Source organism: Hypanus sabinus, chromosome 1 (assembly GCF_030144855.1).
Source record: "Hypanus sabinus isolate sHypSab1 chromosome 1, sHypSab1.hap1, whole genome shotgun sequence".
In the NCBI taxonomy this organism is placed as follows: Eukaryota; Metazoa; Chordata; class Chondrichthyes; order Myliobatiformes; family Dasyatidae; genus Hypanus; species Hypanus sabinus.
Window position 1 is genome coordinate 75,048,563 of NC_082706.1, and position 16,214 is coordinate 75,064,776.

Genomic DNA, 16,214 nt, shown 5'->3' on the forward strand with positions numbered 1-16,214 from the left:
TAAACCAAAGTTAAACCTTTGGCTTCGATTTTCACCAATAATCAAAGATCTCCTTTTTTTCAGTTATTCCGTGGTACGAGGCAAGGCTGTCCTTTAAGTCCTTTACTATTTGACATTGTTTTGGAACCTTTAGCTATCATCATTCGTGAATCACCTAATATTGTGGGTATTACCCGTGGGGAAGGGACTTATAAGTTATCATTATATGCTGATGATTTGTTACTATACATATCTGACCCTGAGAGATCTATTCCAGCTATTTCGTCCTTGCTAGCTCAGTTTAGTAGCTTTTCTGGTTACAAACTGAATTTTAATAAGAATGAATTATTTCCATCAGATATACAAGTTCCAATTTATAAACACTTACCATTTAAAGTTGTCACAGATCATTTCACTTATTTGGGTATTAAAATTACCAAGAAACATAAGGATTTATTTAAAGTTAACTTTTTTACTTTTAATTGACCAAATTAAGCAACTTGTTACCAGGTGGTCCCCATTATCTTTGTCATTGGTTGGTTGAATTAATGCTATTAAGATGATAGTGTTACCCAAAATTTTATATTTATTCCAAGCACTACCAATTTTTATTCCTAAATCTTTTTTTGATATTATTGATTCTAAAATATCTTCGTATCTGAGGCAGAATAAAAATCCTAGACTAAGCAAAAAATATTTACAGAAACCTAAGAGGGAGGGTGGTTTGGCTTTGCCAAACCTGAGATTTTACTATTGGGCTGTCAATATTCGATATTTAATATTTTGGACACAAGAATCGATTATAGCATCTTGACTACAATGGGTAAATTTGGAATGTAAATCTGTACAAGACTTTTCACTGTTTCTAATTTTAGGATCTTTACTTCCTTTTTCTTTATCTAAATTGAATAAACAAATAACTAATCCCATAGTTAAACAGACACTGTGAATATGGTTTCAATTTTGTAAATTTTTTGGTTTGAATGAGTTTATCTTATCAAGCCCTATTATATCTAACTTTTTTTTTCGACCCTCTTTTATGGATCAAGCCGCAGAAATGGATCTGCAGCTTCAGAAATTTTATCTATATGAAGCAAGATCCTTCTGTACCTCAGTAGTACATTGGTACCTTTTATGGGGTCGACCATTAACTGTATACTGTATACTTTCTCCCTTTATTTGACCTCCAAGCCCATTTAGACCTCCAAGCCTGATCTGCTGTGTAGTTAAGGTATTTTCTGCTTATATTTCATAAAAGCAACAGATTATAATCTATATAAACCTTATCCCTTTAACATTCCTTGTTTGTTTCTAGGTTGCGCTATTTGGTCAAACAGTTGGAACGGGGTGAAACTTCGGTTGTGGATCTGAAGAAGAATTTGGAGTATGCAGCTTCAGTGCTTGAGACAGTCTACATTGATGAGACACGGTATGTATGCTGACCACTTTTACATGTCCCTGTACAATTCTTTATTCCTCAGCTGTGCTGTGAAAGGATCTGCCACCCAGCTAGGCAGTAATATAATAGCACTGTGGTATTTTTGCCTCTCAGGCCCACGTTAATAAATTATTCAGTCAGAATCTCCCGCTGAGAATGTTCAACACTCACGACATGATCTGATGAGTTTTGACACACACATTTGTGGAATAGCAGACATTTGCACTGTTTTCATTAGCAGGACATTTTGTCTGTAAGAACATTTGCCATCATAATAATAACATTGTTTTCAGTTCTGTCTGTCCTGAAGCTGCTGGTAATTGCTTTTAGTTGATGGTTTTGAGTGAAAAGTTTAATCCTGTGTTTATGCAGAGAACATTATAGCATTGGAACAGGGTGTTCAGCCCATAAAATTGTGTGAGCTTGTTGCCAATTTACACTAAATGTCCTCCTCCCACATGTCATCCATATCTCTCCATTCTCTTCATATTCATGTGTCTGTGTGACAGCTTTTTAAAGGCAGCATAAAAGCTTCAATAAACTGTCTACTTCTACTACTGTTCCTGGTAACTATCTCAAATACATGCAACTCACTGTGTAAAAAAAACATTTGCCCTTCATGTCATCTTTAAACTCCCCCCCCCCTCCCCACCCCAACACTGCCCTAATCTTAAAAGCACATCATCTGATGCTTGATATCTCTACTCTGGAGGAAAGATTCTGACTGCTTGCTTTATTTTAAAAACCTCTATCTTGTCTCCCCTCAATCTCTGGAGCACCGGAAAAAACAGCCCAAGTTAGTCCAACCTTCCGTTCTTACTCATCCGTTCTGATCCAGACAGCATCTTTTAACCTCCTCAGCACCATCTTCACAGTCTCAATCTCCTTCCTGTCCCTGGGCAACCAGAACTGTGCTCAGTGATCCATATGGTCTGATTGAAGTTTTGTCCAGCTGCAGCATGACTTTTATACTCTTATACTCAGTATCCCTATCAATGAAGGCAAGCAGGCAACAACCCTTCTTTATTACTTTATCTACTCGTGAAGCCATGTTCAGTCAACAATGGACCCAAAATCCCTCTCTATCTCAATCATACCTCTTAAGCAGTCTACCATTAACTGTTTACATTCTTTTTTAATTGCACGTCCTAACATGCAACACCTCACACTTGCCTGGATTAAGTTCCATCTGCCACTTCTCTTCCATATCTAGGTATATGTTACTGAACTCTTTAATAGTCCATTATGCTGTCCACAACTCCACCAATCTTGGTATCATCCACAGGCTTCATAATCCAGGAACAGAATTAGGCCATTCAGCCCATCAACTCTGCCCTGCCTTTCCATCATGGCTGAATCATTATCCCTCTCAACACTGCTCTTCTGCCTTCTCACCATAACCATGGACACCCTTACTAATTAATCTGCTTTAAGTATGACCAATGAATTGGCCTCCACAGTAGTCTGTGGTAATGAATTCCTCAGACTCACACTCTCTGGTTAAAGAAATTCCTCCTCATCTCCATTCTAAAGGAACATCATTCTATTCTCAGGTTGTGCCCACTGGGCCTAGACTCCCCCATGTCGACTAGCGGCCAGTCATAGAACCCCGAGAACGGGTCCCGTTCCCACAAAGAACTGAAGCCTGCGTGTAACTCCAGGTCAGGGTCTTCAAAAGAACCCTGAAAGGGAAAAATAAAGGTACTAAAGGTAGAAATAGAGCTGTTTCCGTAGATGCAAGCAAAGCAGTCGCCATTAGGCGCCATCACATTCCCTCCTATGCTCCCATCCCCAGTACCATTCTTGTGAATCTCCTCTAGATCCATACCAATTGCAGAATATCTTCTTAGAGAAAGGACCCAAAACTGCTCACAACACTCCAGATGTGGCCTGAGTAATGTCTTGTAAAGTCTTGCATGACATCCTTGCTTTATATTCTAGTCCTCTGGAAATCAATGCAAATATTGCATTTGCCTTCCTTACCACTGACTCAATCTGCAAGTCAACCTTTTGTGAATCCTATGCTAGGATTCCCAAGTTCCTTTGTTTCTCTGGTTTTTGAATTCTCACCCTGTTTAGAAAGTATTCCTTTATTCCTTCAAACAAAACACATGATGGTACACTTCCCTATACTGTATTCCATCTGACACTTCTTTTCCCATTCTCCTAATCTGTCCAAGCTTTTTTGGGACTCTTTGCATTCTCAGCACTATCTGCCTTCCTATCATTTGCAAAATTGGCCACAAAGCCATCCATTCCATCACCCAGATCATTAACTTAGAAAAGAAAAACTCACAGACCCAACTTTGATCTCTGCAGAACATCACTACTCACTGGGTGCCAACCAGAGAAGGAACTCTTCATTCCCACTCTTTGCCTTCTGCCAATCAGCTGATCTTCTGTCCATGTTAGTACCTTTTCAGTAATGCCATGGGCTCTTTCCTTGTTTACCAGCTTCATGTGCGGCATCTTTTGAAAATCCAAGTAAAAAACATTCAGTGACTCCTTTGTCTCTCCTCCAATACTTCATTACTTCCTCAAAGACTTCCAACAGATTTGTCAGGCAAGATTTCCCCTTAAGGAAACCTTGCTAACTTCGGTTGTGTGCCTCTTAATATCCCTAGAGTGTATCCATCCTGTCTTTGTTCATCTTCCTACATTTCAGCTTCCCAAACACCTTCTCCTTAGCAATATCAACTACATTCACTTCTGCCCCCAACACTTTCAAATTTCTGGCATGCTGCTAGTGTCTTCCACAGTAAAGACTGATGCAAAATTCTTATATGGTTCATTTGCCATTTCATTATCCCCCCGTTACTACCTCTCTAGCATCATTTTCCAATTGTCTGATGTCCACCCTTGCCTCTCTTTTGCTCTTTATAGCTGAAAAAATGTAATATCCTCTTTTATATTATTAAGGAATTTATCTTCATATTTCATGTTTTATTTCCTTATTGCTTTATTACTTGCCTTCTTTTAGCTTTTTAAAGTGTCCAAATCCTCTAGCTTACCACGAAGTTTTGCTATACTTATGCTTCACTTTTGCTTTATGCTGTCTTTGAATTCAGCCACAGTTGCATCATCTTCCCTTCATCATCCATTTCTTCTGCTCTGAGATGAACCAATTTTGCATCTTCCAAATTACTCTTAGAAATTTCAGCCATTGCTGTTCTACCATCATCCCTGCTAGTGTCGCTTCTAGTCAGCTTTAACCAAATCCTCTCTCATGCCTCTGTAATTCCCTTTACTCCACTGTAATATTGATACATCTGATTTTAGCTTCTCCCTTGCAAACATTGGGGTGAATTCTATTGTATCATGATCACTGCTTCCTAAGGGTTCCTTTACCTTAAGCTCCCTGATCAAATCTGGTTCGTTATGCAATACCTAACCCAGAAGTTTCCTTAATGGGCTTGACCACAAGCTGTTATAACAGATCATTTTATCTGCATTCTACAAATTACTTCTCTTGAATCCAGTACCAACCTGATTTTCCCAATCTATCAGCATACAGTATTAAAAACCACCAAGACCATTGAAACATTGTCATCTTTACATGCCTTTTCTATCTCCCATTGTAATTTGTACCCCACATCCTGGCCTATTTCCAGAAGCCTGAATATAATTCCTATCAGGGTCTTTTCACTCTTGCAGTTGCTTTACTCTATCCATAAAGATTCTACATCTCTTTCATGACATCAAGGATGGCATCGTTTCTAAGGATTTGATTTAATTTTTGTCAACCCACCCCCTCATCCCACCTGCCTATCCTTTTGATAAGATGTGTATCTTTGGATTTTAAGCTCCCACCTGTGCTTTACTTTCGGCTACGACTCAGTGATGCCAATTTCTAACTGGGCTACAAATTTATCGAGCTTGTATACTGTGTGTATTCAAATATAACGCTTTCAGTCTTGTATTCGTCATCCTTCTTTGCAATTTTGTTTCCATGTTTCCTGAAGTTAAATTCTTATACTTCTTTAAACTTTTTGTATAATTCTTTATTCCAGACATTTCAGTAACCCCTCCTGCCTTCCTTTTTATTTATCCTCACTTATCCAAACTGTTGAACCACCTGCTACTATCTAGCTTTATCTATCTATCTAGCTTCTATGGTTCTATGGTTCTAAAGCTTTATCCATAGCCCTAGATATGTGATTCCACAGGACCCTAGTTCCAGTCCAATTCAAGTGGAGCCCATCTATTGGAACAGCTCTCTTCTTCCCTAATACTGGTGTCAATGTCCTATGAATTCAAGCCTAATTCTCTCACATCAGTCTTGGAAGCCACATATTTAGATTTGTGCCAATTAATCCTGTACATATTTGCATTTGGCTCAGGTAACAATGCAAAAGCCTTTTAGTCCCACCTCATTTATTAGCCTGCCATTTGCTGTCTTTCATTTCAGTCTGACATTACCATTTTCCTGGGTCTCTACCCTACTACCTGTTGCCCTAATCCCCCTTCCACTCTACCTTACACTCTCTTGCATAACACTAACAAACCTCCTGCCAAATATATTGGTTCTCCTGCAATTCAGAAGCAAGCGCGACCTGCCTTGGAAGATAGCACAGTGATACAGAAATCTGAAGCCCAGCTTCCTGCCCCAGCTCTTTTGCCACATATTGAACAGTACTGTGCATCTATTCCTCACCTTCCTGGCACATGGCATGAGTGTTAATTCTGAATTTACTACCCTGGAGGTCTTGCTTTTTAAACTTTCTCTACCTAGTTCCCTAAAATTCCTTAGCAGGATATCATCACTGCTCCTGCCTATGTCATTGGTACTTTGTGGACCAATGGTAGTTCACACTCCTCTTTCAGAATGCCCTGTAGCTGTTTGAAACATCCTTGACAATGTTGCTAAGACACTTGATTGTGACATTTGCGCTGCCCCTTGCTACAAAGTTCACTATCACTATGCCTCTACTTGACTTCATCCTTCTCTTTTGAGCGACAGAGCCAGGCACAGTGTCACTCACCTGGTGCTAGCTTCTGATAGGTTATTCATCTAGATCTGTTTTCCTTATCCACAAACTTCTTCTGGTGGTCAGCCATTTATCTGTAGCCTGTACCTGAGATTTGACCACCTCATTAAAACTCTCATCTGTTGAGGTCATCAACTCCAGCTCAGTCCTTTCACCTGGCAGTCAACAGTGCAATTCCCACAGATGCAGTCATCAGGGAGACCTTGAGTTTCTTGACCTCACGTCGTGCAGGAGGACTATTCACTGCCCTAACTGCACCGTCAAAAGAAATGGATTAAAAAGATGATAAAAACCTCATCTGAGTCTTACCTTTACTCACCGGTGCCTCAGCTCTCCAATCCGAGACTGGCCTGCTCTCACAATGGCTGCTCCAACATAGTAGCTCCCCATGACCATATCTTCTTTTTATTTGTTTCTTTTCTCTTCTGGTCTGATTTATAATAATATCTTGAGGTCTTTCCATTTCAACTGTATTGTTCTCTGAAAGTGACAGTGAAATTGCAAATTCAAGTGGATTTGTAATTTGATTTTCTCCTCAAGGGCTTATGCCAAAATAGCTCTTGCTTGATCAAAATGCTCTTGTCTTGCTGAGTTGTTTTATACGTTTTGTTCGCTTATTTGTGTGCTGGTACACAGTGGCTTTATATCACATTCTGCTTTGGGGTGAAATTTGTAGCCAGCATTGTATATTTGATGGTCACAGGTGATGATGTCATAAGTATCTTGTGGTTCTGCACCTTTACATGCTGTGTACATACATCTACTGATGCCTCTGGACACATCTTCATTGATGTTCCTGGAATTATCGGGTGTTTCGGGTCTTTCAACATCATGTACCCTCCTCCAGGTGACCCAGCCAGGGCTGATCAGACCCCAGCTTGTGTCCAGATGGCTAGCTACTTATGACTCCATGGCTCCCCTCTCTTGAGCCACAGCCATCTTGAGGCCCTCTCTGCCACATTGCTGGTACTGTGGATGCCTCTCCTCTTCCGCTCTCCCTCGATGCCCAAATTGTTGAAGGCTCTGGCTAAAGAACAGGGTGCAAATCCCCTACAACCAACCTCCACTCGGAGACACCTCACTCTCCATCCAGCCTGCTGACATTTGCTGACCAGTCCTGCATACTTAGATAGCTTCCTTTCAAAGGCCTCTTCCAAGCGATCTTCCCATGGGACTGTCAGCTCCAGCAGCACCACTTGCTTGGTAGACTCAGACACAATAGACAATAGACAATAGACATTAGGTGCAGAAGTAGACCATTCGGCCCCTCGAGTCTGCACTGCCATTCTGAGATCATGGCTGATCATTCACTATCAATACCCAGTCCCTGCCTTGTCCCCATATCCCTTGATTCCCCTATCCATCAGATATCTATCCAGCTCCTTCTTGAAAGCATCCAGAGAATTGGCCTCCACCGTCTTCCGAGGCAGTGCATTCCACACCTCCACAACTCTCTGGGAGAAGAAGCTCTTCCTCAACTCTGTTTTAAATAACTGACCTCTTATTCTCAATCCATGCCCTCTGGTACTGGACTCTCCCAACATCTGGAACATATTTCCTGCCTCAATCCTATCAAATCCTTTAATTATCTTAAACGTTTCAATCTCCTCAATTCCAGCGTGTACAAGCCCAATCTCTCCAATCTCTCTGCGTAAGACAGCCCTGCCATCCCAGGAATCAACCTAGTGAATCTACGCTGCACTTCCTCAATTGTCAGAATGTCCTTCCTTAAACCTGGAGACCAAAACTGTACACAATATTCCAGGTGTGGTCTCACCAGGGCCCTGTACAAATGCAAAAGAACATCCTTGCTCTTGTATTCAATTCCCCTTGTAGCAAAGGCCAGCATTCCATTTGCCCTCTTCACTGCCTGTTGCACTTGCTCATTCACCTTCATTGACTGGTGAACTAGGACTCCTAGGTCTCTTTGCATTTCTCCCTTACCTAACTCGACACCGTTCAGACAATACTCTGCCCTCTTGTTCCAGCTTCCAAAGTGGATAACTTCACATTTATTCACATTGGATGACATCTGCCAAGTATCTGCCCACTCACTCAGCCTATCCAAGTCTCCCTGTATTCTCCTAACGTCCTCTTCGCATGTCACACTGCCACCCAGTTTAGTATCGTCAGCAAACTTGCTGATATAGCTTTCAATGCCCTCATCTAAATCATTGACATAAATCGTAAAGAGCTGTGGTCCCAATACAGAGCCCTGTGGTACCCCACTAGTCACCTCCAGCCAGTCTGAGAAACACCCATTCACTGCTACCCTTTGCTTTCTATCTGCCAACCAGTTTTCTATCCATGTTGAAACCCTGCCCCCAATGCCATGAGCTCTGATTTTACTCACCAATCTCCTATGTGGCACCTTATCGAATGCCTTCTGAAAATCTAGGTACACAACATCCACTGGCTTACCCTCGTCTAACATCCTTGTTACACCCTCAAAAAACTCCAACAGATTAGTCAAGCATGATTTGCCCTTGGTAAATCCATGCTGGCTCGGCCTAATCCTATTTCTGCCATCTAGATGTGCCACTATTTCGTCCTTAATAATGGACTCAAGCATCTTCCCCACGACTGACGTTAGGCTAACGTTCTCCGTTTTCTCCTTCCCTCCCTTCTTGAAAAGTGGGATAACATTAGCCACTCTCCAATCTTCAGGAACTGATCCTGAATCTAAGGAACATTGGAAAATGATTACCAATGCATCCGCAATTTCCCGAGCCACCTCTTTTAGAACCCTCGGATGCAGACCATCTGGACCTGGGGATTTATTAGCCTTCAGTCCTACCAGTCTACTCATCACAGTTTCTTTCCTAATGTCAATCTGTCTCAATTCCTCTGATATCTTATGACCCTGGCCCATCCATACATCTGGGAGATTGCTTGTGTCCTCCCTGGTGAAGACAGATCTAAAGTATGCATTAAATTCTGTTGCCATTTCCCTGTTTCCCATAACAATTTCTCCCAATTCATTCTTCAAGGGGCCAACATTGTTCTTAACTATCTTCTTTCTCTTCACATAGCTAAAAAAGCTTTTGCTATCCCCTTTTATATTCCTGGCTAGACTGAGCTCATACCTGATTTTTTCTCTCCGTATTGCTTTTTTAGTTAAGATCTGCTGTTCCTTAAAACTTTCCCAATCATCTGTATTCCCACTCATCTTAGCCCTGTCATACTTCTTTTTCTTTAATGCTATACAATCTCTGACTTCCTTTGTCAACCACTGTGGCCCCTTCCCCCTCTTTGAATCCTTCCTTCTCATTGGAATGAACTGCATTTGCATCTTTTGTATTATACCCAAGAATATCTGCCACTGCTGATCCACTGTCTTTCCTGCCAGGGCATCCGCCCATTTAACTTTGGCCAGCTCTTCCCTCATGGCTCCGTAGTCTCCTTTATTTAATTGCAACACTGACACCTCTGATCTGCCCCTATCCCTCTCAAATTGTAGATAAAAACTTATCATGTTATGATCACTACTTCCTAATGGCTCCTTTACTTCAAGATCACTTATCAATTCCTGTTCATTACACATCACCAAGTCCAAAATAGCCTCGTTCCTGGTTGGCTCAAGCACAAGCTGTTCCAAAAATACATCCCTTAGACACTCCACAAACTCCCTATCCTGGGGTCCAGCACCTACCTGATTCTCCCAGTCCACCTGCATGTTGAAATCTCCCATAACGACTGCATTACCTTTAGCACATGCCAATGTTAACTCCCTAATCAACTTGTACCCAATATCCACGCTACTGTTTGGGGGCCTGTACACAACACCCATTAGAGTCTTTTTACCCTTACTGTTCCTCAGCTCAATCCACACAGACTCTACTTCCCCTGTTCCCAAGTCACCTCTTGCTAAGGACTGAATCTCATTCCTCACCAACAGGGCCACCCCACCCCCTCTTCCCATATTTCTGTCTCTACGATAGCACGTATACCCTGGTACACTCAATTCCCAGGACTGATCCCCTTGCAGCCATGTCTCCGTTATCCCAACAATATCGTAGTTCCCCATTTTCATCTGAGCTTCAAGCTCATCTGTCTTATTTCTGACACTACGCACATTCAAGTATAGAATTCTTAGCCCATTCCTCCTCTCTTTGCTTAAAACACTGTCTACTGTACCTAACCCAGCTCCTTGAACTTCCATCGGGCAAATTGCACCCTGAATTTTGATGACCTTCTCAAGATCACCCAAACCTTGTACACATTTAACCCCATGCACCTTCTGACCAACCCTCTGGATCTGGATCCCTGCCCCCTGCACATCTAATTTAAACCCTCCCGAGCAGCACTGGCAAATACTCCTGCAAGAATGTTAGTACCCCTCCGGTTCAGATGTAGACCATCCCTTCGAAACAGATCCCAATGTCCCTGGAACAAAGACCAATTATCCAAAAACCTGAACCCTTCCTTCCTGCACAAGGACAATGTCTGGTCACAGGGTGGTGGCTGTGATGTGGTTGGGGAACTTCAGCTGCCGTTTGAGGTCCACCAAGAGCTGCCAGTCCCTCGCAGAGGTCAGGATACCTGCAGAAGTTCTTTTGGTGGGTATTGGCTGCTCCCCAGCTCTGACAAAGGCAATGGCCTGCTTGGAGGGTCGGGACTGCTTCGCCCACTCAACTCCTGCACTGATGGCTTCAGCGATGGTCTTCAGGACCTGATCATGCCTCCATCGGTACATCATCTGTGCTTCCAAATCTTTTCCCTACCCCTTCAAAGCTCTGGGGGCATTTCTCCCAGTGGGACAGAACTGAAATGCATCCCATGTTGTGAAAGCAAGCACAGCTGTCATCTTTCTTAATAGTAGCTAATGCAGCACACTGAGCCTTTTGAGTATTACTGTTGTTTTCAGCGTTTGTTGATTTGTACATACTTTGATTAATTAGTTTAAATGCCCAAATTTATTGTCTGCATAGAGGGTTAACTAGCAGGCTGACTCAGTGGTAGTCATCCTTTTTCAAGCAGAACATTCATGCTTCAAAAACTGTTCACATCAAAAGGAGCATTTAGAATGAGAAAGGTTTTTTATGTATTTACATGTGCTTTTAATACATAACTCTTTTAAACACAGGCGTCTGCTGGATACAGAAGATGAGCTCAGTGACATCCAGTCTGACTCTATTCCGTCAGAGGTCCGAGACTGGTTGGCCTCCACGTTTACAAGACAAATGGGAATGATGCTGAAAAGGACTGAGGAGAAGCCGAGATTCCGCAGCATTGTCCATGCAGTGCAGGCTGGGATATTTGTTGAAAGGTCAGGAAAATTACTAAAAAATCTATTACTTTTTTTCGATTATGTGCCTAATGTTGGTGTTTATTTATCAAGTTTCAAGATTGTTTAATGATGTTTCCAATTGTGAAGGAGAACAAATTAATTGCCAGTCCAGATCCGATGCAGCACAAAGAAAAAACACAAGATAAAGAACAAAACAATAAAAAACACCACAATAAATATAAGTACATAAGGTATCTGAGATGTTTGCAAATGGGCCTTCCTCAGCATTTACAATTCAACCCTAATTATCGGACTGGTGGTAGAAGGTTGGAAGGATGCTGATTGTTGATCTTATTGTTTAAAGAGGGAGGAAGGGGTAAAATACATAATTATAGTCCATTTAAGTTCACTGGTGGCCCAGTTATTAGCATTCATCCTCTTGAAGGTTTGCTAGTGCTGCTCTGGGGGGTTTAAACTACATTTGCAGGGGGAGGGGAACGAGAGTGTTAGAGCAGGCAGTGAGGTGGAGGACGATAAAGGTAATGCAAGAACTGCAAGTATAGTTCATGGAATAAAGCCAGATCTAACATATAAAGAGGTTTTGAGGAAAGAGAAGCAGAATAAATTGTGTAAAATTAGTAAGGTAGAAGGGCTGAAGTGTGTGTACTTGAATGCAAGAAGCATCGGGATCAGAGGTGATGAACTGAGAGCTTCGATACATGCTTGGAATTATGATGTAGTGGCCATTACGGAGACTTGACTGGCACCAGGGCAGGAATGGATTCTCAATATCCCTGGATTTCAGTGTTTTAAAAGGGATAGAGGAGGGGAAAGGGGAGGAGGGGTGGCATTACTGGACAGGGATACTATTACAGCTACAGAAAGGGTGGGTAATGTAGCAGGATTCTCTTTTGAGTCAGTATGGGTGAAGTCAGGAACAGGAAGGGAGCAGTTACTCTTTTGGGAGTATTCTGTAGGCCTCCTGGTATCAGCAGAGATACTGAGGAGCAGATTTTGGAAAGTTGCAAAAGTAACAAGGTTGTTATCATGGGTGACTTTAATTTCCCTAATATTGATTGGCACCTGATTAGTTCCAAGGGTTTGAATGGAGCAGAGTTTGTTAAGTGTGTCCAGGACAGATCCCTGTCACAGTATGATGACAGGCTGACCAGGAGGATTGCCATACTAGATCTAGTATTAGGTAACGAACCGGGTCAGGTCACAGATCTCTCAGAGGGTGAGCATCTGGGGGACAGTGACCACTGCTCCCTGGTCTTTAGCATTATCATGGAAAAGGATAGAATCAGAGAGGACAGGAAAATTTTTAATTGGGGAAGGGCAAATTATGAGGCTATAAGGCTAGAACTTGCGGGTGTGAATTGGGATGATGTTTTTGCAGGGATATGTACTATGGACATGTGGTCAATGTGCCCAGGTGACGAAGATAAAGAATGGTAGGGTGAAGGAACAAGTGAGGTGGAAAATCTAGTCAGGTGGAAGAAGGCAGCATACACGAGGTTCAGGAAGCAAGGATTAGATGGGGCTTTTGAGGAATATAGGGTAGCAAAAAAAGAGCTTAAGAAGGGGCTGAGGAGAGTAAGAAGGGGGCATTAGAAGGCTTTGGCGAGTATGGTAAAGGAAAACCCCAAGGCATTCTTCAATTATGTGAAGAACAAAAGGATGACAGGAGTAAAGGTAGGACAGTTTAGAGATAAAGGTGGGAAGATGTGCCTGGAGGCTGCGGAAGTGAGTGATGTCCTCAATGAACACTTCTGTTCCATATTCATCAATGAGAGGGAACTTGATGACCGTGAGGACAATATGAGTGAGGCTGAAGTTCTGGAGCATGATAATATTAAAGGAGAGGAGGTGTTGGAGTTGTTAAAATACAGTAGGGTGGAATATTCCCAGGCTGCTTCACGAGGCGAGGGAAGAGATTGCTGAGCCTCTGGCCAGGATCTTTATGTCCTTGTTGTCCACTGGACTGGTACTGGAGGATTGGAGGGAGGCAAATGTTGTCTGCTTGTTCAGAAAAGGTAGTAGGGATAGTCCAGGTAATTATAGACCAGTGAGCCTTACATCTGTGGTGGAAAAGCTGTTGGAAAAGATTCTTAGAGATAGGATCTATGGGCATTTCTATGGGCATTTAATCATGGTCTAATCAGGGATAGTCAGCACAGCTTTGTGAAGGGCAGATCATGTCTAACAAGTCCGTTAGATTTCTTTGAGGTGGTGACCAGGTATATAGATGAGGGTAGTGCAATGGATGTGATCTACATGGATTTTAGTAAGGCATTTGATAAGGTTCCACACGGTAGGCTTATTCAGAAAGTCAGAAGACATGGGATCCAGGGAGGTTTGGCCAGGTGGATTCAGAATTGGCTTGCCTGCAGAAAGCAGAGAGTCATGGTGGAGGGAGTACATTTGGATTTGAGGTTTGTGACTAGTGGTGTCCCACAATGATCGGTTCTGGAACCCCTACTTTTCGTGATTTTTATTAGCGACTTGGATGTGGGGGTAGAAGGGTAAGTTGGCAAGTTTGCAGATGACACAAAAGTTGGTGGTATTTGGATAGTGCAGAGGATTGTCGAAGATTGCAGAGAGACATTGATAGGATGTAGAAGTGGGCTGAGAAGTGGCAGATGGAGTTCAACCCAGAGAAGTGTGAGGTGGTACACTTTGGAAGGACAAACTCCAAGGCAGAGTACAAAGTAAATGGCAGGATACTTGGTAGTGTGGAGGAGCAGAGGGATCTGGGGGTACATGTCCACAGATCCCTGTAAGTTGCCTCACAGGTAGATAGGGTAGTTAAGAAAGCTTATTGGGTGTTAGCTTTCATAAGTTGAGGTTTAAACATAAGTTTAAGAGTCATGAGGTAATGATGCAGCTCTATAAAACTCTGGTTAGGCCACACTTGGAGTACTGTGTCCAGTTCTGGTCGCCTCATTATAGGAAGGATGTTGAAGCACTGGAAAGGGTACAGAGGAGATTTACCGTGATGCTGCCTGGTTTAGAGAGTATGCATTATGATCAGAGCTTAAGGGAGCTAGGGGTTTACTCTTTGGAGAGAAGGAGGATGAGATGAGACATGATAGAGGTGTACAAGATATTAAGAGGAATAGACAGAGTGGACAGCCAGCACCTCTTCCCCAGGGCACCACTGCTCAATACAAGAGGACGAGGCTATAAGGTAAGGGGTGGGAAGTTCAAGGGGGATATTAGAAGAAGGTATTTTACTTAGAGAGTGGTGGGTGTGTGGAATGCACTGCCTGAGTCAGTGGTGGAGGCAGATACACTAGTGAATTTTAAGAGACTACTAGACAGGTATATGGAGGAATTTAAGGTGAGGGAGTATATGGGAGGCAGGGTTTAAGGGTCGGTACAACATTGTGGGTCGAAGGGCCTGTACTGTGTTGTACTATTCTATGTTCTATCCTGAGGCAAAACATACAAGCTCATTTAGATAGGCATATATCAATCAACACAGTTATGTTGTGGGAATGTCATGTCTAACTGAATTGACATATTTGAGGAGATAACAAGTTGGGAATTGTGTTTGATGTAAAATAAGTGGATTTCAGTGAAGCTTTTGATAAGATCACACATAAGAGTGATCAGAAAAGAAAAGAATCCAGGGGAGGATGGCAAATTAGATCCAAAATGAGTTCAGTGACAGAAGGCAGAATGATTGACTAGTGTGCTTGTGAGGTTCTTACCAATGACATTTCAGAGGATTCAGTACTTGGTCCCTATTTGGTGCATTATGAATGATACATACTTCGGCTTGTGGGTAAGATAAAGAAGTTTGCAAATGGTACGTAAGTTGGCTATGTGGTTGATGATGTGGCAAAAGCTTTGGTCATCAGGAGGATTTTGATACTTTAGTCAGTCTGTCAAAAAATGTCAATAATAGCAATAAAGTAATCCAGAGGATCAGTAGGGTACAGCAAGGCAGGGGAGTAAATATTAAATGATAGCATTTTGAGGAGTGTCACACACAAAGACAACATCTATGGAGGGAAATGGACAGGTGACGTTTTTGACCCAGTGTCTATGGTCTTTTGCGTCTTCATTTTGAGAAGTAGTGTGGAACACAGTGACAATGGATTGTATATACACAGATCCTTAAATGTAACAAAACAGATCTATAATATAGTTAAAGATACTTTTGTTCTTTAGTTGAGACGTTATGTACAAGAGCAGGGTGGTTATGCTGGAATTCTATGCTTGTTACCTTGCAGTTCCGATCATCACGTTACAGGAAAGGATATTATTGAATTAGGAGAAGGTGCAGATGAGACATAGTAAGAAACCTTTTAGCCCATTAAATTAATGCTGAGTATTAATCAATTTACATTAATCCTACAGTCATCCCATTTTTATTCACCTCTCATTCTTTTTGATTACCTCCAGAACCTACACACCAAGGGAAAGTTACAGTGGCCAGTTGACCTACCAACCACATAGCTATAGGATTAAGAGAAAACCAGGGCATTAGGAGAAAACCCACACAGTCAAGGGGGGGGTGGTTTGCAGAATCCACCTAGACAACACCGAAGGCCATAACTGAACTTGGGTC

General features: G+C 42.2%; 1 protein-coding gene across 1 annotated transcript in view; it reads left to right on the top strand.

The window, feature by feature from the left end:
- The window catches only part of LOC132394689 (dual specificity calcium/calmodulin-dependent 3',5'-cyclic nucleotide phosphodiesterase 1C-like), a 319,390-nt gene that overhangs the window by 134,270 nt on the left and 168,906 nt on the right, over positions 1 to 16,214 (top strand). Inside the window, exons 3-4 of the mRNA XM_059971072.1 lie at positions 1,295 to 1,408; positions 11,492 to 11,674. Coding sequence (XP_059827055.1) covers positions 1,295 to 1,408; positions 11,492 to 11,674 — 297 coding nt within the window. The remainder of the gene's footprint in view (positions 1 to 1,294; positions 1,409 to 11,491; positions 11,675 to 16,214) is intronic.